The sequence below is a fragment of the Candoia aspera genome, chromosome 4 (genome assembly GCF_035149785.1).
Source record: "Candoia aspera isolate rCanAsp1 chromosome 4, rCanAsp1.hap2, whole genome shotgun sequence".
NCBI classification, from domain to species: Eukaryota; Metazoa; Chordata; class Lepidosauria; order Squamata; family Boidae; genus Candoia; species Candoia aspera.
The window spans coordinates 22,751,424-22,774,156 of NC_086156.1; the positions used below are offsets into that span (position 1 = coordinate 22,751,424).

At 37.4% G+C, this 22,733-nt stretch overlaps 1 protein-coding gene across 1 annotated transcript in view; it reads left to right on the forward strand.

The window, feature by feature from the left end:
- The window catches only part of ADAM22 (ADAM metallopeptidase domain 22), a 138,942-nt gene that overhangs the window by 98,278 nt on the left and 17,931 nt on the right, over positions 1-22,733 (forward strand). Inside the window, exons 19-29 of the mRNA XM_063303593.1 lie at positions 1,224-1,274; positions 5,086-5,149; positions 7,450-7,555; positions 8,539-8,661; positions 11,185-11,353; positions 12,532-12,637; positions 13,002-13,092; positions 14,748-14,765; positions 17,558-17,752; positions 20,846-20,946; positions 21,263-21,329. Of these exons, the coding sequence (XP_063159663.1) occupies positions 1,224-1,274; positions 5,086-5,149; positions 7,450-7,555; positions 8,539-8,661; positions 11,185-11,353; positions 12,532-12,637; positions 13,002-13,092; positions 14,748-14,765; positions 17,558-17,752; positions 20,846-20,946; positions 21,263-21,329 (1,091 nt within the window). The remainder of the gene's footprint in view (positions 1-1,223; positions 1,275-5,085; positions 5,150-7,449; positions 7,556-8,538; positions 8,662-11,184; positions 11,354-12,531; positions 12,638-13,001; positions 13,093-14,747; positions 14,766-17,557; positions 17,753-20,845; positions 20,947-21,262; positions 21,330-22,733) is intronic.

The window sequence follows — 22,733 nt, forward strand, 5'->3', positions numbered from 1 at the left end:
CTCTAACTCACTGACCACATTGTCAAAGCTATCCCCGATATTGTTATCCTTCCTATACAGGTCTTCTGTATATTCTTGCCACCTTTTCTTGATCTCTTCTTCTCTTAGGTCCTTGCCATCTTTGTTTTTGGTCATACTCATTTTGGCCTGGAATTTACCTCCGATGTTCCTAATTTTCTAGAAGAGGTCTCTTGTCCTTCCTATTCTATTGTCTTCTTCCACTTCCACGCATTGCTTGTTTAAAAATAATCCCTTATCTCTTCTGGCTAACCTCTGGAATTTTGCATTTAATTGGGCATATCTCCCCCTATCACTTTTTGCTTTTTGCTTTCCTTCTTTCTTGGGCTACTTCTAGTGTCTCAGCAGACAGCCATTTTGCCTTCTTGCTTTTCTCTTTCTTTGGGATGTATTTTGTTGTTGCCTCCTGAACAATGTTGCGAACTTCTGTCCATAGTTCTTCCGGGACCCTATCTACCAAGTCCAGTCCCTTAAATCGATTCCTCACCTCCACTGCATATTCCTTAAGAATATTAGTGAGCTCATATCTAGCTGCTCTGTGGGTCTTCCCTAATCTCTTTAGTCTGATCCTAAATTGTGCAAGAAGTAGTTCGTGATCTGAACTACAGTCAGCTCCAGGTCTTATTTTTACCGACTGTATAGATGTTCGCCACCTTTGGCTGCAAAGGATGTAGTCAATCTGATTTCGGTGTTGTCCATCTGGTGAAGTCCATGTATAAAGCCATCTCTTAGGTTGTTGGAAGAGAGTGTTTGTTATGCAGAGTGAGTTGTCTTGGCAAAATTCTATCAGCCTATGTCCTGCTTCGTTTTGTTCTCCCAGGCCATGCTTACCTGTAATGCCAGGTGTCATCTGACTGCCCACCTTAGCATTCCAATCTCCTGTGATGAAAACAACATCTCTTTTAGGTGTATTGTCCAGTAGGCGCTGCAGATCCTCACAGAACTTTTCTACTTCAGCTTCTTCAGCATCTGTGGTTGGGGCATATATTTGGATCACTGTGATGTTAGATGGCTTGCCCTGAATTCAAATTGAGATCATTCTGTCATTTTTTGGATTGTATCCAAGCACTGGTTTAGCCACTTTACTATTAATTATGAAGGGTACTCGATTTCAATGAAATGTGAGATTTTTTGATACTGTAATTTAGCTTCTAAAGTTCTCTCACTAACAGTTTATTATTTAATTCATTCTGCTTTATTTTTAGTGCTCTCCAAATCTCTACAAAATAGATGGGTATTCATGTGATAATGAACAGGTACGTATAATGTATCATTCCATTCAATTTTTATTATCAAAGTATAAAGCAGAATTCATCCTAAGGCCAAGTTGAGATTCTGAAAGGCAACCACATTCATAGTTTTCTGTGAAGAACTCAGCAAAGAGTCCTTCCTGTGATTCATTTGGTACAGTGGAAGCATTCAACAATAGACTGATGCCTTCTTCTTACAATGAAGAGAATAATCATGTGACTTAAGTTTAAATATCAGGGTCAGGACTGCCATATTCCTCCCCAGTTGGTTTCCTGTTGCTCAAGACAAAGTTTCAGTTTAAGTGCCTTTAGTCTTTTCCTCTCATTATTCAAGATCCCTGCCTTATTGTTTCTTCATTGTTTGAATCAATTCTGTATGTTTCTTATCACATCTCTTTTCTCTAGCTGTAACTCCAGTGCGAAATATACTTCTGCAAGGCCTATAACCAAGAAAAAAATACCCCTTCATTTGCTAAGTGGCACTAAACTAACAGAGACACTCTTAAATGTGTATCATTCATGCAGCAAGGAACGCCCATGCTTTAGAACAGTTTCTCAACCAGGTTCCATGGAGCCCTAGGGTTCCGCGAGAGGTTACTAGGGGTTCCCTGGCAGATCACGATTTATTTAAAAAAGTATTTCAGATTCAGGCAACTTCACATTAAAGAGTTAAGTTTCATTCTTTATTTTTAGTTTAAGAACACTGTTAAAGCATATATACAGGCCTACGCATGAAACGAATAGAATACTTTTGAAACTTCTGGCCTATATTTGAGCCTGAATGTGCAGGGGTTCCCTGAGGCCTGAAAAATATTTCAAGGGATCCTCCAGGGTCAAAGGTTGAGAAAGGATGCTTTAGAATGTTGATACATAAATGATTTTTTTAAAGTCCCACATGTGAAGAAAAATAGAAAAGCTGAACAAGTAAGACCTATTGAAGTTTCTAACTTGTTCTCCTTGGTATGGAAAGACAAAATGTAGTTTTAACAATGACCACCAGATAGCAGTACAACTCTACAAAACTCATCCCAGCTTTGTAGGAACTGAACATAACTGAAATAGGAGGATGTTCTTCTGGTCAAATGGAAAATTCTTCCCAAAGCCTTGGCAATCAGAATTTTGACCAAAGTTTGTTTATTTGTTTATTTTATTTATTTATCAAATTTGTCAGGCAACTTTGGGTTCCTTGTTATATTTCATGACCATTTCCCCTCCAGATTGGGAACTTCTCAGCTGATATCAAAGAGAAGCATCTCTATCAGTATTGTTCCAACATCTTTTGAGGTGGCTGTGGAATGTATAATTACTTCAACCAGCATACAGCCTACAACGCCTCGCCATTATTGTGGACACCGAAAAAGGCCTGCTCATTCTGCGAAAAGATAGAAGATTATCAAGCAGCTAGTCATGTCTGTTCTCAGTGTGCGAGACTGTGGGAAGGAGGCAGGGAAGGATAAGTTGCTGTGACAAGAGGCAGCCCAGCCCAGATGTGGGGGCTGTGGGAAGGAATCATTTGAAAGAGACTCTGACTTAACTGGCTCACTATAAGTCTGCCTGGGAATTTACTCTTACAGTTTTCAAGGTTATATTTGCACCCCTGACTAGGATTAAAAATTCATTTGGTTCTCATTTCTGGGTTTGCCAGCTACATGGAGCTTGATACTCAGATGATCAGATCTCATGACTCTCATTAGGCTCCAAAGTTAGATTATCATCTGCATAAACTCAGTATCATGGATAAGATTCCTCTTCCATTCTCTCAGTGGATGCTCTTCCAGAACCCCAAACCTCAAAGAACCTCAAAACATTTAGCAATTCCAACAAAGGCAATGAGCTTTCTCATGTATAGGGCTCTATCCAACAGTAGGGATACATGGCCCTCTTACTAGGTCCAACTCACCATAGAGGATGGGAATATATTGCCTAGGGAAGCTGGAAAAGAGGAAGCCTAAAGGACCATAAACTTCCTGGAACTATGAGCAGCATGATTTCCTCTGAGCAAGCTCCTCCTAAAAGGCTGCACATCCTCCTCCTAATAGACAATGCAACCACCAAAGTTCACATCAGGAGGGAGGGAGATAGCAGATCAAAGCAGCTGGTGAAGGGGTAGCAAAGCCTCTGTATTGTGCAGAGGAAAACGTATCATCTCTCACAGTGGAACACATCTAGAGAATCCACAACAAACAACAGACTGATTCAGCCACAAGGAGTGGGATTTTGATGAATGGTGTTCAAACAAATTGTCTTCTTCAGAGGTCCGGTGATGGATCTCTAGCAGCCCCCTTTGTGACAGATTGTGAAAAGACCGAGAAAGAAATTGAAGAGAGAATGGACATAAATAATCAAGACATAGAAGGCAAGTCTGCTGGCAGCTTACCTCATAAAGACAACTCAGCCCAGGTAGCAAGAACCGGGAGAAAGTTTTTAAATAATTCAAAGAGAACTTTGCCTTAATGAGGGTGGGAAATTCCTCATGTGATGTCCAAGTTTATGTATTGTAAACTAGCATTAAAAAAAAACTTACGAAATCTGTGTAGTTCATACTTCCTTGATCTTGTCCAAGGGGATAGGCCCTCCATCCACCAATCACCAGATGGAGGAATTCATCTCATTTTCTGATCTATGGAACAGAAGCAATAAACATCTTCAATGCCACCTGGTCCGGAGACAGTTGCTTGAGACTGATGTTTTGTAGCATACAAGGGGCTATTCCTTATTGTTAATTAAAAGGAATAAAAGTGTGGACACTTCACAAGCTTCGAGGAACATACTGGCAAGCATGCTTTTGCCCCCGGGTACCGTGTTGGGAATCTAGATCAGTGTTTCTCAACCTTAGCAACTTTAAGATGTGTGGACTTCAACTCCCAGAGTTCCCCAGCCAGCACGCACATCCTGCAGCACATTAGCTGAGGAATTCTGGGAGTTGAAGTCCACACATCTTGAAGTTGCTAAGGTTGAGAAACACTGATCTAGGGTTTAAAAGAGAGTTTGCTTGGACTTTGGAACAATTAAGGGATTTCAGACAGACTGCAAAAGAGCTGTGAACAGGATTGGTTAGAACAAAATCATGAGAAGGAGCAGTAAAGGAAGGAAGCTTCATGGATTGTTTGTTTGCTTAATTGCTTTAGATCCATTGAATAAAAGACAGCTAAATATAAATAGGGTAACTGAATATATCTCTTGTAACTGATACAGTTGTGAACTGTTTTGACATATTAAGAGGGTAGTAAGGATTTTTTTTAATTCATCAATTCAAAGTCAAATGAGTTTAATGGGAAGATGGAGGGTTGTAATCAGATATTTGTATCTCTGGGAAACTGCCTTCAATTGAATTAGCGTGTGAAAGCACTCAGTCCTAAATCCAATTAGTAACAGTAATTACAACTCTTGTTCCATGAGTTTCCACTAGTTTATTCCTAGTTCCACTGTTTTCTCCAGAACAAAATGAAAACTTTGTTTTAATTCATGTCATAATTCTTGAATAATGTTTAAGCAGAATAGAAGGCACAGAAATATCTATGAATGGAGACCAATCACATCTATGTTCCTCTGTAACAAAGAATAGAGAAAACCAATTGCTTTTCTGAGTGCTGTGGCCTTTTGTTTTGTATCTATAAAGCACTTGAAATTAATAGTATATGAACAAGAATGAAATTGTATATTAAGTCTGCAATCCTGATTGTCACTACTCAAACTGACTTTGGCAGCACATGCCTGAACATGTTTACTTCAGTGGGTAGAAAAAAGATAAGCAATAATTCTTTGTTGAACAAATATTTACAAAATATGTTTATGATTTTTTGACATCTCTCTTTAGGGCATTTGTTTTGGAGGAAGATGCAAAACAAGAGACAGACAATGTAAATACATTTGGGGAGAAAGTGAGTAATACCTTTAAACTCTCAAATTGTATCTTTTGCTTCTTCTGAAAATTTGCTCACTATGTATAGTAATATATATTTTATGTTTTCTCCATCTCCCAAAATCCGGTGCCCTTCCAGACCATGCCAGATCTCCTCAGGACAATGTTGTTCCAGAGGTGGTTTGGCAGTTTCTGGAAGTAGATCCTCTGAAATGGAAGTGAATTGAAATGGTCTGAAGGTGGTTCAGACCCAGAAACCTAGTTCATCTGGAACACCATGTCTAGGATACCTCAAACCACTTATGGTTTGGAGGATTTACTTTCAGGAGCTGCCAATCCACCCCAAGGATGGAATGGTCTGGAGTTCTCCAAAATGTTCCATTTCTGAATTGGTGAGTTTTGCATATCCCTACCTATTAGCGAACACATCATGCGACAAGCTGGTCTTGAGGAATCCAAGGCTGGAGTTAAAATCTCTGGAAGAAACATTAACAATCTCAGATATGCAGATGATACCACTTTGATGGCTGAAAGTGAAGAGGAACTGAGGAGCCTTATGATGAAGGTGAAAGAAGAAAGTGCAAAAGCTGGCTTGCAGCTAAACCTCAAAAAAACCAAGATTATGGCAACCAGCTTGATTGATAACTGGCAAATAGAGGGAGAAAATGTAGAAGCAGTGAAAGACTTTGTATTCCTAGGTGCAAAGATTACTGCAGATGCTGACTGCAGTCAGGAAATCAGAAGACGCTTAATCCTTGGGAGAAGAGCAATGACAAATCTCGATAAAATAGTTAAGAGCAGAGACATCACACTGACAACAAAGGCCCGCATAGTTAAAGCAATGGTGTTCCCTGTAGTAACATATGGCTGCGAGAGCTGGACCATAAGGAAGGCTGAGCGAAGGAAGATCGATGCTTTTGAACTGTGGTGTTGGAGGAAAATTCTGAGAGTGCCTTGGACTGCAAGAAGATCAAACCAGTCCATCCTCCAGGAAATAAAGCCAGACTGTTCACTTGAGGGAATGATATTAAAGGCAAAACTGAAATACTTTGGCCACATAATGAGAAGACAGGACACCCTGGAGAAGATGCTGATGCTAGGGAGAGTGGAAGGCAAAAGGAAGAGGGGCCGACCAAGGGCAAGATGGATGGATGATATTCTAGAGGTGACGGACTCGTCCCTGGGGGAGCTGGGGGTGTTGACGACCGACAGGAAGCTCTGGCGTGGGCTGGTCCATGAAGTCACGAAGAGTCGGAAGCGACTAAACGAATAAACAACAACAACCTATTAGCATTTTGCCATTTTCTCTGAGCAACTGATAATACTTCTTTCTTTCTTATGAACTTATCTAAAGAAGCCCTTGTTGTCCTTAGCATCCTTTGGCAATCTCAGCTCATTCTAAGCTTTCATTTTTCTGATACCATTCTGCAATTCCAGGCTACCTTTCTTTATGACCCATTCCTCTTTATACCTCATGTGTTTTCAGATCTTCATTAAGCATGTTGGCTTTTTCTGTCCTCCATTCTTTTTAGCCTAATTGGAATTGTTGGCAATTGTGTTTTTAGTAACACCTTTTTAGAAATTCCCACCCATCTTCAGTTCCTTTTCCCATTAGCTTCCTCTAACTCAGAACCTATTTATTTTAAACCTATTCTGAGTTTATTAAAATTCACATACATGGAGCTGGAGGACTTTCAAGTATCTGGTTAATCTATAAAACATTTTAAACTGGAGTCAGAAATAAATTCAACAAAACAAACTGGAGCATTTTCTCTTTCATTTTCTTTTCCTTTCAATATTTCTGCCGCTGGCTATGGCATTATGGGACTTTAAGTTGAATACAGGTAAATATATCAGGTTGGAGAAGGCTAAGTTAGATGGCATGTTTTTAGACACAAAGTCTCGTGTGTTTTTTGAATGCCCCGTTAGCATCTTATATTTTATTTTTAGGTATCTGAGAAAAAATAGTTGAGAGAATATTTTTATTTTTATTTATTTTTATTTTTTTATTTTTTTAAAATTTCCATCACTGCCCATCTCCCCTGAAAAGGGGGCTCTTGGCGGTTTACAATCAAAATTAAAACACATAAATTACAATATAAATACTCTATAAAAATAAAATAAATATAGAGTAAAAAATGTAAAATCCAGCAGCGCAGATCTTGTTTGATGGGAAGAGATCTATAATAGCCACCCCCAAGATGAACTGGTAGAATATAATTTGTGACTTTAACTTGAGTCGAATATTTACATTTACAATGTTGAACTGCTAACTCCAACCACACATCATTATCTTTTTGAATATGTTTTTGTCTGTAGAAGTGACAACTGCTGATAAATATTGCTATGAAAGATTAAATATAGAAGGAACAGAGAAAGGTAGCTGTGGCAGAGACAAAGATACTTGGATTCAGTGCAAGAATGAGTAAGTCAAGCCACTCTGTTTATATAATATAGTATCTGTATTTGTGTTCTATTAGGGCTTATAAGTTTCTTTGCAAATAGTCCTTTTCACTTTTAAACCTACATGCTTATCTATGTAGTAGTGATTCTTATCCTCACTGCATTACTTGTAACCTATTTATTCCCCTTCTACTTCCTTGCTACCATCCTAAATGGGTAATTATGAAATCAGGTGACCAGAATCTTGTGTCTTTATTCTGAATGGACTTTGATACTCCATTAATAGCAGGTGGTATATACTTATAGGAATAGCATTAAGATTGCACTGCTAAATGCAAGTCTAGAAGCCTGTCGCCTAGAGAGTTACAAATGCACCTGTACGCCACTCACATCTTTTACTTTGGATTTTCCAGAAGAGGTCAGGCTTCTAGGAGGTGAAGCTTCAAGCTTCACTTGTGCCTAGTCTCTTTTTTTTTTCCAGAGGGACTGTAAAAAGCTTCATAGTAGCATAGAGATAGTTTGCATTAGTATGGGAGAGGTGATTAGAGAATTACTTTGTAGAATATCAGAACTCTTGTAAAAGCTGAGAATGGAAGAAAAGATCCATACTTTTGTACGAGACCAGAAGATGCACCAACATTTTAATAGGGGATACTGGAGAAAAGGAAGAGGAGCAGCAAGGAAAATGGGGGGGGGGGCAGGATATCCAGAAACTGGGCATCTTTTCAATGGTGTCCTAAACTCTCATGGCACTATTGATTTGTATAAATCTCAACTATGATTTGAATCTATATTGTGCACTGAAGTTATATACAGAAGATAATTCTGCAGAGTAGAGAATTATAGTGGGGATTTCAGAATAAGTAGCGAGCAGTACTGCCACTGGTAGATTCTTCTTCAACCACTTTTTTTTAAACAAACTTGAGTATTTCTTGGAGTAGAAAATAATAGAAATGTTTCTCTCGCTATTTTTAAAGTAATGACTTGCTTAATGTTTCTTCCCAGAGATGTTCTTTGTGGATATCTACTGTGTTCTAACATTGCCTCTAACATTCCAAGACTTGGGGAACTTGATGGTGAAATCACATCCATTTCTCTCCAGAATCTGGGAAAAACTTACAATTGCAGGTAATCCTTATATTCAGCATATAAGTTAAATAAGGTGACAATATACAATCTTGGCATACTCTTTTTCCAATTTTGAACCATTTAGTTGCTCAAACTATTGCTTCCTGGTCATCCTACACATTCATCAATAGGCTGGTGAGGTGGCTTGGTCTAGTATACTCATATTTTTAACAGCCACCCACAATTTGTGGTGGTCTTATACAGTCAAACATCTCTGTCCATCAATGAAAAAAAAATAGATATCCCTTTGGAACTTCCTTGTCCTTTCCATTTGTTAGTAGTGTGATCTCAGGTGTCTGCCTCTTCTGTTTTCTACATCTGGCAGTTCTCATTCTATATTTTGTTGAGGCCTGGACTGCAAAATCGAACATTATCATTCTAGCAAGTGAGTTGGGTGCAGTTGTTCAATGATTTGAACTCTCTGACACACTGCCTAATTTTGGTTTTGGAATTTAAATGTATCTTTTCCATAACTGGCTTACAAACTCCAAGTTGAACTTGAATTGCATCATTTTGTAAGATTTTAATCAATTCGGCTGGTATTTCATCAACTCCTGCAGCAATATTTTCTAGGGTCTATTTAACTTGATGTTCCAGAATGTGTGGCTCTAGTCCAGTGATCAAACCTTTATACATATTATCAATGTTGTGGTTTTTCACAGTTTACCTATACAACTACACCATCTTTTCTTTATATTTTCTTTCTCCAGTAGATCTTTGTCTTTTTGTCTTTTATCATACTCATGTTTCCATTAAAAATTTCCTTGATTTTTATAATTATCTTATATAAACATCCTTCTCATTCAATTGTTATCCTCAATTTCTTTTCATTGTTTCTTTAGATATAATTCCTTGTCCCTTCTTACTCTTCTGTCAAAGTCAGCATGTATTTGGGGCGATTTTCTTCTGTCTCTGTTGCCTTTTTCTTTTCTTCTTCTTTCTTCTTTATTTTATATCCTGTCTTTATTATTTTTTTATAAATAACTCAAGGTGGCGAACATACCTAATTCTCCTTCCTCCTCCTCTTTTCCCCACAACAACAACCCTGTGAGGTGGGTTGGGCTGAGAGAGAGACACTGGCCCAAGGTCACCCAGCTGGCTTTCATGCCTAAGGTGGAACTAGAACTCCCAGACTCCTGGTTCCTAGCTCATTGCCTTAACCACTAGACCAAACTTTCCTCCTTTCCTAACTATTTTTAGTATATCAGCAAACAGCCATTTCACCTTCTTTTGCTTTTTGCATTTTGCATTTTTTTTCTTTAAAGTTTTATGATGATATGAATTTCAGTCCAGAATATCTTCATTATATTTATGAAATTTAATCCATTATTACTGTTCTTTACCTTCAGTGTATAGTCATATGGAATACTGCTGAGTGCGTATCTTGTTGGTTAGATGATTTTGTTTGTTTTATTTAAGGCATAATTTTTCAAGAATAGGGCATGATCTGAATCACAGTCAATAGCAATTCTTTTTGCTGATTGACTATAACTTTTCCATCTTTGTAGACTTTATAGTCAGACTGATTTCAGTGGGGTTGTCTATGTCTGGAGTCATATTCTAGGTTGTTGGAAGAAAGCAGTTGCTATAAATATGGGCTTTTCTCGGCAAAACTCTATGAGTCTGTTTCCTGCTTTGTTTGTACACCAAAATTTCTTTTTATTTGAAGCTTTAGCATTCTTGTCTATCATAATTAGTTAGACAAATTGTTTTGGTTTTGTGTCAACATGATGTTGAAAATTACCATAGAACTGTTCTACTTCTTCTGCATCTATGGTTGGAGCATAAATTTGGATCACTATAATATTGTTTGCCTTGCCTTGAACTCAAATTGAGATCATTCTGCCCTTACAACGTGAAGTTTGCTTTTGTTAATGGTTCCCACATTCCCAAATTCCATGTACCAAGAGTATACATATCTTTGCAGCATCAGATTACTTTTTTGCTTTGGCCACATCATCAGATGGTTGTTCTTTTGGCTTTACTCAAGCTACATCACAAACAGCAGTGTTACTCATACTTGCTCTCTGCTTTCCCCAGTAACTTGATGGATAGCTTCCAGCCTAGGAGGGTCATCTTCCATTATTACACTGAAATTGTGAATGACCATTTGGTTTTCTTGACAGATTACAGGATAGGTTGCTGTTTCCTTCTCCAGGATTTAATTTGATCCCTCATCCATGACCTGCCCATCATTGGTGATCTTCTGGGAGTGTACACTCCCAACATTATACCTCATAGCATTATTGTGACGTGATGCCCTTCATCACAGCAAGGTAACAATCCATGAAGTTGTCCTTACAACCCTGATATTCCATGGTTGTCACCCATCTGTCTACTAACCAGGACTGATCTTTCTTAGCTTCCATGACCAGACAAGGTCAGCCAGATACGGAGACTTGCATACATACACAGGCACATAACATCTTGTTAATATACAATGATTTGGTTGTGTTTTTGTTAAAAATTTAATTCATTTGATAAAATGTTTCCATTAACTAAATCTTCCTGTTCCATTTGTAGTGGTGGTCATGTGAAACTGGAGGAAGATGCAGATCTGGGTTATGTAGAAGATGGGACTCCCTGTGGCCCTGATAGGATATGCTGGGATCACAGATGCCTCTCAATAGATTCTTTTAACTTCAGTTCTTGTCCTGGAAGTACAGATGGCTTTATTTGTTCAGGACATGGAGTAAGTTTATTCTTTCTTATGTCTTGGGATGGAGGAGTTGAAATGTGGAAGAGATATGACTTACTTATTCTTTTTGGATATTTAAAGAAGCCCAGCAATGCAGCGACAGATGAATGAAGAATAATGATAAAAGTACCTCCAGGCTGAGCTCACCTCCTAGTGTGTGCCTATAAGAGAGAGAGTTTGTTTCTGACCTATCAAGAGTGTCGCCTATAAGGAGCGATAATTTCAGCATGTGAATCTTCGTATTGCACAGAGGAGGATAACAACTGTTTTTTTGCCCACATAAACATTTTTCTTCCCAATATCTTAAATATGTTGTTAAGTCCCCATAGTTTATATTCTGTTCTCTCCATCCCCCTTTAAAAAAATAACAGTTTGCCTGTTAAACTAATAGGATCAGCTGTTCAGAGGTGGACAGTGTTTTGCATTGAGGCTGTTACTTTCAAAATACTTACCATTTTCAGCATCTGAGAGCTGCAGGATTAAGTGGTGTTACCAGAATGAGCAGGGATGAAAATTTTCTATGACTTTTTTAAAAAATATTTTTCTGAGAGGGGAAGCTGAAAAAATAGGTGTGCTAAGTTTTCTATATATTAAAAAGACAAAGAAAAATTCTTGAAGATTTCCATTTGCCATGAAAATGTCATGGGGGATCTTGGGGAGGCTCCATAGATTCCCAAAGTGGGACTGAAGGCCACATGAGGACCTCAGAGGTGAGGCAGGCCCCCACTCTCCTGGCCTTCAGAAAGGGAGTTAAGACTTGGCTATGCCATCTCACTTGGGTTGAGAAGGGGGAAAGTCAGTCATGGGGGTGGTTGGTACCTTGATGTGGCCCCAGAAAATTTTACTAAGACAGTCTTGGATTTTATATTTTATATTCTTATATTTATGTATATATATATTTTATAATGAATGTTTTTATTCTTTTATTCACTTGTAAACCGCCCAGAGTCATCACAACATGAGATGGGTGGTGAAGAAATATGATAGATAGATAGATAGATAGATAGATAGATAGATAGATAGATAGATAGATAGATAGATAGATATGAGAGGTTATAATATAGTATCTAAAATGCTACAGGGTCATCTGTTGTTCTTCAATAGTTTCTCAAATCCCCAGGAAACATACATTAGGATTCTTCTGTTTTAAATTTGAATCACATTCTATGTAGGTTTGCAGTAATGAAATGCAGTGTGTCTGTGAACAGTTATGGACAGGTGTAGACTGCAGCAAGCGCCTTATGAAACCAATAAATGGGGGAAACTTGTCCAATTCAGGTGAGTTATACATCTTTTGTTGCATTGTTATTATTCATGTGAAGGGTCTTGATCATGATCTGTGTTAGAAACAAGGGTGTTGATTCTTCATTTAGCATTTTTAAGGAAAGATTCTTCCATCATATTTTGGTCCTGATCAAATATAGTCACATTTGTACTGTTATATATAGAATTAGAAAGAATAACAACCAACATCTATTTTTTGCCCTTACCAGCTTGAATCCTGGGTAGCTCATTGCTAATACAAATGTCCCAGAAATCCCGCCCCCCAAATTTTACATTAAAAGAAAAAAAGAAATTGTATAATTTTAACTGGGTTTCTCCAATGGGAATGCACTAAATTCTTGTTTTTGTTTTAATCTAGGTGTCACTAGCACAAATATTATTATTGGTGCTATTGCTGGTACAATTTTAGTGTTGGCTCTCATTATGGGAATAACAGCATGGGGTTACAGGTAAGTAATTTATACAGAGAGAGAAAATTTGTAAGCTAAGAAATAAGCTAACTGCTGGCAACATGGGCTAACAAACAGTAAGGGAGAAAGAAACTATTTCATTGGTTTCACCCGTCAGAAAAGAATGGTAAGAGAGCAGGAAATGTAATAAATCATTTTAAATTAGGCTTAAAGTTATAGTTTGCGACTGAATAAAAAAAAATCAGTTTTCAAATATATACCTGTTTTTAAACAGACTCAGTGGAGAAAATACTACTGAAGAGTTAAATAAATGATGTGCTCATGATTTTAAACCTATAGAAATCTGTCTCATTTGGTCCCAAAACACTAGGAGTTTAGTCCATTGGGATCCAAAATTTTAAATCCTGCATATAATTGTACAATTATTATATGATTTTGAATGCAATGCAGAAAATGAAGAAAGAAGAAAAAACACTCCTTTCTTGGTGTTACCTGTTGAAGCTGATTTACAGTAGATTCAAGAGAGTAATTAAAGCACTTCTATATAATGTATAACTAACTTAGAGAATTTGCTGCTGTGGATCACAGAAAGGAAGAGAGGACAATTTTATTGACAAATGACCTGCCAACAAGTAGGTCAAGTTATTAGGGCCCAGTACAGAAGTTTTAAGACCTTAAAAAAAAAAGGCTTGACCCATGCGCAGCCACTAAGCCTAGCTGCCACTTTAAATTTCTGCAATCCCCAGAGTCACATCATCTCAAAGACATGAGATATGTATATGATGCTTAGAACCAAATGTTTGGAATGCTGCTATGGCCTGCTGCTTCTTGCAAGGCACACCAACTGAAGGCATTTGCCTTGAGTTTCCAGAGACACAGGCCATATGCCTCTGAAATATCAGTTGCTGATAGGGTTTTATCATGAGGTCCTGCTGTTTGGTGTCCCAGAGGTACTGTATGTGTCTTGTCCCTGTGGGAATCAGAACAATTAACTAGAGATCCAGGCCCTAGGGATCATAAATAACAGTCAGGATGCATGTATTTTTGGTTTCAGTAAACATTCCTAACAGCCAAAGTTTCTGAATTCCACTTTTCATCTCATGTATCTCTTGAGAAGTACCAGAGGAGATTTGTGATTTCCTTAAATTTAGTGGAAATGAAATAGTATGAGTTCATATTCTCCAGGATTTGAAAAGTTTTGAAGAAATTACATAGTTGAATATAAAGCTGAGGTACCTTTTCATGCATTTTCATACAGAAAAAAATGTGTCTGCCTTTTTTTTTCATGGCAGCAGCATATTGCTTTTCAACATAACAAAAATAGACAAAAAGGTAAAAAATAATATCTGCTAGTATTTTCTTTTATATATTGTGAATCTTTGAGGTTGGATCCTAAGAACTGCTTACAAAAGTGAGATCTGAGCTCAAACAACAACTTCCCACATCAAATCTCATCTTGTCCCTTAAGTTCTCGTGAATTTCTAAAGTAATTTTTCAGTGTGCGCATTGGGGGAGTGGGTGGGTTAATAGTGCAAGATACTGTCATATGAAGAAAAATGTAAGAATGCCTCCTTCTGTGAGTGAAATGTGCTTCAGAGTTCATAGGATCCACATATTTCTTTAAAATGCTAAATAAAGTGAAAGCAAATGCTTGTGATAACTCATTCTTTATCTCTCTTCCCTTCTCTTGTAAGAAACTATCGAAGACAGAGGTATGTGCAAACAAAGTGGGACCATGTTGTCTCAGAATGCTTGAAATAAAAATCCCTGTTTCTTACTTACCAGGGGACACTGATCCTTAGAGACATTTGTGTGACTTAAAGTACCACAGTTTCCCATTCTGTTCCACTGAAAGTCCTGTTTATATATGGACTTGTCACCATCAAATAATCTAATTTATTTCTCTCTTTTTTTATTTATTTTTAGCACTTCCTTCCCTTGAGTTTATATTTTCTATTATGATTTTTGTTTCTTAGACGGTCATCCACAAAAATGTAATATCCTAAACCTGTTAATTGTTAAGGTGCTACCAGACATTTTTGGTACAGTAGATTAATAAAAATACTTTCCTCTCAAAAATAGGCCCAGTTAACTGGTGGTTCACAACATGACCTATCAAACACTTTTAGATTCTAGGGCTCTAAAGACCTCCCTGTTGAACGTGTGAATTTGCCTTTTACAAAGTTAAGGTTGTTGGGTTTTACAGACCTTTAGATGGATATATTCAGAAAGTTATATATAATTTCACTTCCAACTGGTGCCCATCACATTTTTTTAAAAAAATTCATGCCTTTTTTTTTAAGCCACAGGTATGTAGAATAAGGATCAGATGCACTGTCTTAAGTACGATCTGATTTCATGTCACTGCTTGGTATAACTTCTGGAGTCAATGCAAATTGAAGGCGTACCTTCTCTTTGCTCTGGAATATTGTGTGCAAAAGGAAGTTTTTATATAGAGAAACTAAAACATTTAAGAAATGAATAAATTTTAAAATATGGCACTGAATGGAAACTGGTACTATCATCACTGTGACCACTAAGATTGCAAAAATAGAGAGAGTGGTGGTCTCTCATGAAGAATGTAGGAAGAATGCACAGACACAAATTCCTCGGGATGAGAGCCTGTGGTGGTCTCTCATGAAGAATATACAGGACACATAGTTTCTCGGGATGAGAGCCCCGATTCAAGCCGTAAGCTCTCTTTTATTTTCCCCCAGCTAAGCAAGTACACTAAAACAGTAATTCACATAGCAGAAGGCTGATTGGTCTAAATAGCAATGCATACCTCATGTAACCCCCCTGATAGCCTCCTGGCACAGCTCAGGTTACATCTCATGTTGCCTTGTGAGGAAAGTTTTTGCTATAACCTTATCCACTATGGAAGTTCAAGGAAGGTTCAATGTAAATAAACATCTTGCACAGCTGTCGTGGTTTGCCAGCCAACAGCATAGCATGCAATGCTCTCTACAAGAGAGGCAAAAAAAAAGTATGAGTTTGTCAAGCTGCTTTTATTAAAATTGTACCACTTCAACCTGTTTTCAATCCAATAAAGTTCTAAGCATTTTTGGTTTAGCACTAAACTGAATATCACTTGGGAAACTCTCTCAAATGCAATTGGTTTTATTACTATTTATTGCATAATTTAAAATGCTGTATCACCTTTTTCTGAAATAACATCATTTAACTGGTCTTTGAATGCATGGAAAGCTCAGATAAACTTAATTACAATTTCTGTAGTGAATTTTAATAATTAAAAAATGTTTTTTTCACTTTATTCAAATGAATATTATGGGCAGAAGTCTGGAATATATTTTCTTTATATAACTGTGAGGAAAATAAGGAAAATAATTTTATGGATGAGTGGGAAAGGCTAAATCAAATTGGTTAAATCAAATTGTGTGACATAAGGAATTTACAACAGCCTTGAAACTGGCTCTTCACACCAATTTATGGCAACTCTTATCTAGACAACCTTATCTGGACATTCCCATGGCAACCCATGCCAGATGCCCAAGAAGAATGTATCCTCCTTCCTGCATTTGGCACCCCTAAATTACTCCCCCCCACTGTCCTATGGACCTGTTTATTTTCTTCCCAAAGACAATTGCTTTCTTTGAAGGGGGCAGGAAGCCACCTGCGGGATCTATTGTTCATCAATATGCATGCATCACTTTCCCTTTCCTCTTTCTGAAATATAAGTACTAGTGCCTTCCTTTTGTTGGTAGGGGAAACACCCATGATAATTTTACAGATTTCCCCTCCGGTACATACTGAATCAATAAATACTGCAGTCAGGCTTGATTATTTTTGTTTTGAGTCCTGTGTTGGTTCCACATAGCTATGGGTTTTGAAAAACAAAAAAAAAATCACAATGGTTCTGTAGCTAAGGGGATGGGAAGAGTGTTCTTTGACGCATTTTTGAAAAAAAAGAGCAAGTGATCTCTTTGGTTTTGAGGACAGGAAGTAGACAAAGCACTCTGTGATAACCAGTTAGTTATAGGTAACATCCAGACAAGATTGAGGAATAACAAAGCCTTCTTAACAGTTTATATCAACTGGCCAGGAGAATGGAGGAAAACAAAGATATGTGTGGTGGTCGAATGGTCAAATGGGACAGAAGCAGGAAAATACATGTTTCAACAGGATTCATGACTCCATGTCTAGGGAAATCTAATTTAATTTCATAAAATTTTTTCCTTTAAATATAAAAAAAACTTACCCAGTTTGATAGATGTGTGTTATATTTAAACATGTAACATTTTAGAAATTGCAAAGTAAACAGTATTTTAGAAATACATTTTTGTAATTCTTTAGAGTATATGCCTATTTTCCTCTATCATCTGTCTCTTATTTATGTGATTATGAGATGAAATATCTTAACCTCTTGCTAACTCTTTTCTTGTCTGGAGAGAGAGAGAGAGAGAGAGAGAGAGAGAGAGAATGTATTTGCAGCCTGTGCATGTATTCTTTTGTTACTGACTTCAAAATATTTATTATGCCTTAGACAAATTCCTCAGGGAGATTATGTTAAAAAGCCTGGTGAGGCCGACTCCTTTTATAGCGACATGCCACCTGGAGTCAGCACAAACTCTACATCTAGTTCTAAGAAGAGGTCTGCTTTTCTGTCGCATTTTCAGATTTCTACCTGTTCCATCACACATTATTCCATTAGTCAGAACCTTTCATTGTTTTGCAGCAGGTTTGAGTCCTTCCTTCCTTTTGTGAGCTGTGTTGAAAAGTGGCATTCCTCCATCTTTGACTACTGACTGTTCCATCACACATTCTGGTGAAGCGAGATAACCTTCAAGAAAACTTTTGGCTGTAAGATTATGTCTGATCCTACTAAAAAAAACCCCACAGGAGTACTCAGCCTAACTAGTTTTCCTCAGCCTCTAAAATTATCTGTTTCAAGCTGAACTGGTCTTCTGTTGATTACATAGACCCATTTAATACTTACTAGATGCACCTAATACTAATAATAATGCCATCTTCGTTTTCTGCTTGGAAGTAGCTTATTTGCAGCTGCTAACAAGAGTTAGGTGGCAATTATCCTGTTATCACTCTTGTCTTCAAACCATCTTTGAAAAGATGGGATGTGGTTTGGCATGGGATGCTATAATAGTTGCATCCTGCACTGTAGATCTTCAGTGCATGAGCAGGCCTTCAGTAAGAGGATTTTTCCAGTTCTGTGATACCATGAAAACACTAATGAAATCACCAAAATTGCCTTTATTTTTTAACTCGTTCAAGTAATCAAAGACAGAGGATTGTTTTACTCATTAGAAGTTATAATGGATGAATAAAATGTAAGAATATAAATGTTGTATGCTATCATGAGTTTGCTCTGTTTTTTGTTCTTTTCTTACCTGGCATTTCCAGCTTACATTTCTCATCTTTACTGATCATGTATGTTTAGAGCAAATCTTTTGACTGGCTGGCTTATAAGATATATCCACAACAATGCTGCATGGAGTAGAATGCTACTTCTTGTAATGCTTTCTTGTGCACTTTGATCAAAATTATGACAGCAAGATTAAAGTTCATGAGAAGCTACTTTCTGCAGTGTATTTCTGATGTGATTATGTGTTCAGACAGTTCATTTATAACCAGCTGCCCTGTAAAAAGATTGTTCTGTTACAGATCGGGTCATAGAGACATTCAGAGCTCTTTGATTCTGCTAAATTAAATTTAATATCCAGCCTATTAGCTCCTCTTGCAGTATTTGAGCAATGAGTGAGCAAAAATTGCTTGGCTTCTTCTGTGAAAAGGAAGGCTAAAGGCATCTATCTCAAATTCTATTCTAGATCCAGAGTGGTGGTGTTGACTAGAAGCACTGGACTGGATATTGCTTCATTTACAGAAAAAGGATATTTCACTATTTTCAAATAATGAATTTATCTCTGTGTATTTAATAGTCCATAGGCAGATAAGGTCACTTTGATATATCACTTCATCTTTTTTAGCAGCAAGAATGATCAAACTGCTTTTAATGCTTTCCAAGTGACCACCATTAAGTACCAATAATAATATGCAGACATTAATTACAATATATGAATGTAACTTTATTAAAAATAGAAGAAGAGAGAGACGTAACCCATCCAGATTATTATTCTGATGGTTATTCAAATGAGAAACTGAAATGGAAGAAGAAAGATTTCATTTGAAAATTATACATTAGCCCATAATTCTCAACCTAGCTGGGAGTTTTTGTCTAAAGTACCTGGAGAATGAATTGGGGGAAAGCTGTAGTTCAATGGCACATTATAGTGCTAAAATAATTATCTAATTAAGATGGAGTGCTTTGGTGAGATCTTTCTGATTGATGCCTATTTGAAAAATAATTCTGAATCTGTCCTGAGTTTCTTGACTAAATTGGCTGATGTTAAATATTTTCTGAGAACCGTATTTGAACAATGCGGATTGTTCAACTCCAGAATGTCTCCAGAAAATAAATTGAAGAAATCTTGGAACTTCTGTTTCCTAAGATTTTGTTTTATAACTGTTACGGGGGGCACAGTTTCATTCCTCCTATGAAGTTGTTGATTGACTTCTAAAGTGAGCATTGCTTAAATGTTATGAATTTATTGTGTGTCTTCTCCTACCACTTATTTCCATTAATGCCTTCTTTCAGGTGTTGGTGTTGGTTCCTAAGAACATTACAATTTTTAAAGTCTACTTATTCTGAAATATACAATAGCTGAGTCTTTACTCAGTTATCAGAATCATAATTTTCTTTTAAAATGTTTAATTACAACAACAAAGGCTAGTTTCAGCCTTCTGTAGTTATTCCTGAATTTCCACCTGCTGGTTGTGCTGGCTAGGAATTCTAGGAATTGTAGTTGAAACACATCTGGGGACCATCAGGCTGGAGAAGGCTGGCTTGGTTGTTGTTTCAGATAACAACAGCTGAATTTGGCATACAGGGACGCGGTGGCACTGCAGGTTAAACCGCTGAGCTGCTGAGCTTGCCGATCGGAAGGTCGGCGGTTCGAATCCGCGTGACGGGGTGAGCTCCTGTTGCTAGTCCCAGCTCCTGCCAACCTAGCAGTTCGAAAACATGCAAATGTGAGTAGATTAATAGGTACCGCTTTGGCGGGCAGGTAATGGCGTTCCGTGTAGTCATGCCGGCCACATGACCACGGAAGTGTCTACGGACAAATGCCGGCTCTTCGGCTTTGAAACGGAGATGAGCACCGCCCCCTAGAGTCAGACACGACTGGACTTAATGTCAAGGGAAACCTTTACCTTTACCTTTACCTTTACCTTCTATATCTTACATATTGGTGTGGGCAACCAATGTTCCTGGAACCCTCAACAAGGAGCCCTCAAAACTCATATGTAAGAATCCATTTCAGCTTTCTGATAAGAATTCTCTAACCATTTCCTGAAGGCTCCTGTGTTGTACAGAAGGGAGAAGCAGAATGTTTAAGAAAGAATGGGTGACTTTTGTCTCTGATCCTGCTTACTCCTTGCTTTGGCCCTCAACATATTACTCTGTACAAATACTGCCCAGAAGGTTTCCTATCCCAATTTTATATTCTGCAGAGTGAAACAAAGATTAGAATAGCTTTCCAAACCCTGGTGTCTCCTGGATGTGTTTGTTTTGCTAGTGATGAAGGAAAAGTTACAGAACATTGTGAAATGTAATTTTTAAAAAACCTACATTGCTAATTAATTTTGGCAGGAAGAGTTTAAAGTTATCTTAACCTAATATGTCAGTTAATAGTGGGATTATTAAAAGATAAACATGCCAAAAGCAACCATCACGTGTGGATCTTGCTCTTTATCCTAGGTCAAACGGCTTATCTCATTCATGCAGTGACAGAATCCAAGATGCAAAGAATCTTTCAGACATCTGTCAAAATGGGAGACCAAGGAGTAATTCATGGCAAGGTGGGAAAGCCTCATGGGTCAACATGGCAGAGTACATAGAGTAACATTTATGCAGAGAAGTTAGATTGTCTATTAGATGGTATTCGAGCATATTGGGATCTTAAAGATTTGGTGTCAGCTCTGCCTCCCTTGTTTCCCTTTTATGAAAGGTATGGCTGGATTCTAAACTCACCCTAAGACATAACTTGGTTTGATTTAAATGGATATACCCTGAACCAGAACTCATTGTATGTAAGTTTAGGGCTGCTGAACATCCAAATTCCAGAATTATCATTGACTATTATCTTTTTTACTATTATCTTTTGATCTCTTTCAGGTAATATAGGAGGCAACAGAAAGAAAGTCAAAGGCAAAAGATTTAGGCCACGGTCTAATTCAACTGAGTAAGTTTGGCCTTCTAGCTGAAAAAGGGAAACAAAAAAGCCCTCAAGCTCATTTCGTTTCAATTCCTTTCTTTAACTGTTTGAAATGGACCTTTTCGATGTCACTTATGTTCTAAACAAGACTACTGGCTGGTAAATAGGGTGGCAACTCAACTGTATGGGCTTCTTTACTACGGTATTGTCCACTGTTTCTTTCTCCGCTTAAAGCATTTTGTGTTTTGAAGTAAGAAATTGATTTTCAGTTAAGAACTAGAGGAGAGAAGGTGCCCCCCTTGCAATTTTCCTTTTGAAAATCTCCTCTGTTATTTACCTGTAAAGTTATTATTTCCCTTATTTCTTGCTATCTCATCTCTGGGGAAAATAAACTGCTTTTAGAAGTAGAAAACCTGAGTGGAGAGAAGTTAATTAGTAGTTCCTGGAGACTTCTGCACAGAAATCAGGTAAATATGTAGTGGGCTATAGGAATCCAATTTGTTATTTCAGGGTACTTTTCCTACTTCAGGGAGAGGGCAACAAGGAGCAAAAAGATGGTCTATCAGTAGAAATTTGCCATATTGATTACCTATTTAATTTGGTTCTATAATGCTGAATCCCTAGACCCATTCACCTAGGTTGTTGCATCATTCTGAATAGTGCCCAACAATGTTCTAGTATTCTGCAATCAGAGTTGGTTCCTGATTGATTTTAGTGCAAATGGCTATTCAGTACTGCCTTGTGATAAGAAGAAATCAGCTAAATAGGAGTCGTAGTTCAAAATTCCTTTATGATGTTTCCAAATAATATTATCTTATTTGATAACTTTATAGTGACTTTTTGTAAAAAAATTAAGTATTTTGGGGGCAGGGGAATCTATTAAGAGCACATTAGGAACCATTTCCTAGTACAGATTTATTTATGTGATGCCTCTTGAAAGGTTTTTAGAAAAAGGTTTTAAGAAATCTGCAAGCTACCTATACCTTGTTCTTTGGAACCTTTTCAGTCCTACCTATCATTTTCTCCCTTTAGATGTACATTTTAATACATTATTTAGAATAATATCAGACAAAAGTTTTAGTTAATAAGATATTGAGTGCGCAGGGAAGCTTTTATTGTAAAAGTAATCCAGATGTTTCATCTCACAGACAATAATAGGGAACATAATGTTTCACTCTATAAGATTTCTTAAAATCACTTGCTTTGAGCTCTGCCTATCAGAACTGGGCTGCAAAAATCTAGATAACCAATGGAAGCAGCAAGGAGATACAGAAAATTCTTTATAACTTTTTGCTGTCCAGATTTTTGGAGTCTAGATCTAGTAGAACTTCTTTGGGCAAATCTCCTAATATGTAGATACCAAATTTACCAAACTGAGCAATTCATATGTTGTGTGTAAGGATACAATTGCACTACTTTAAATAATTTAAT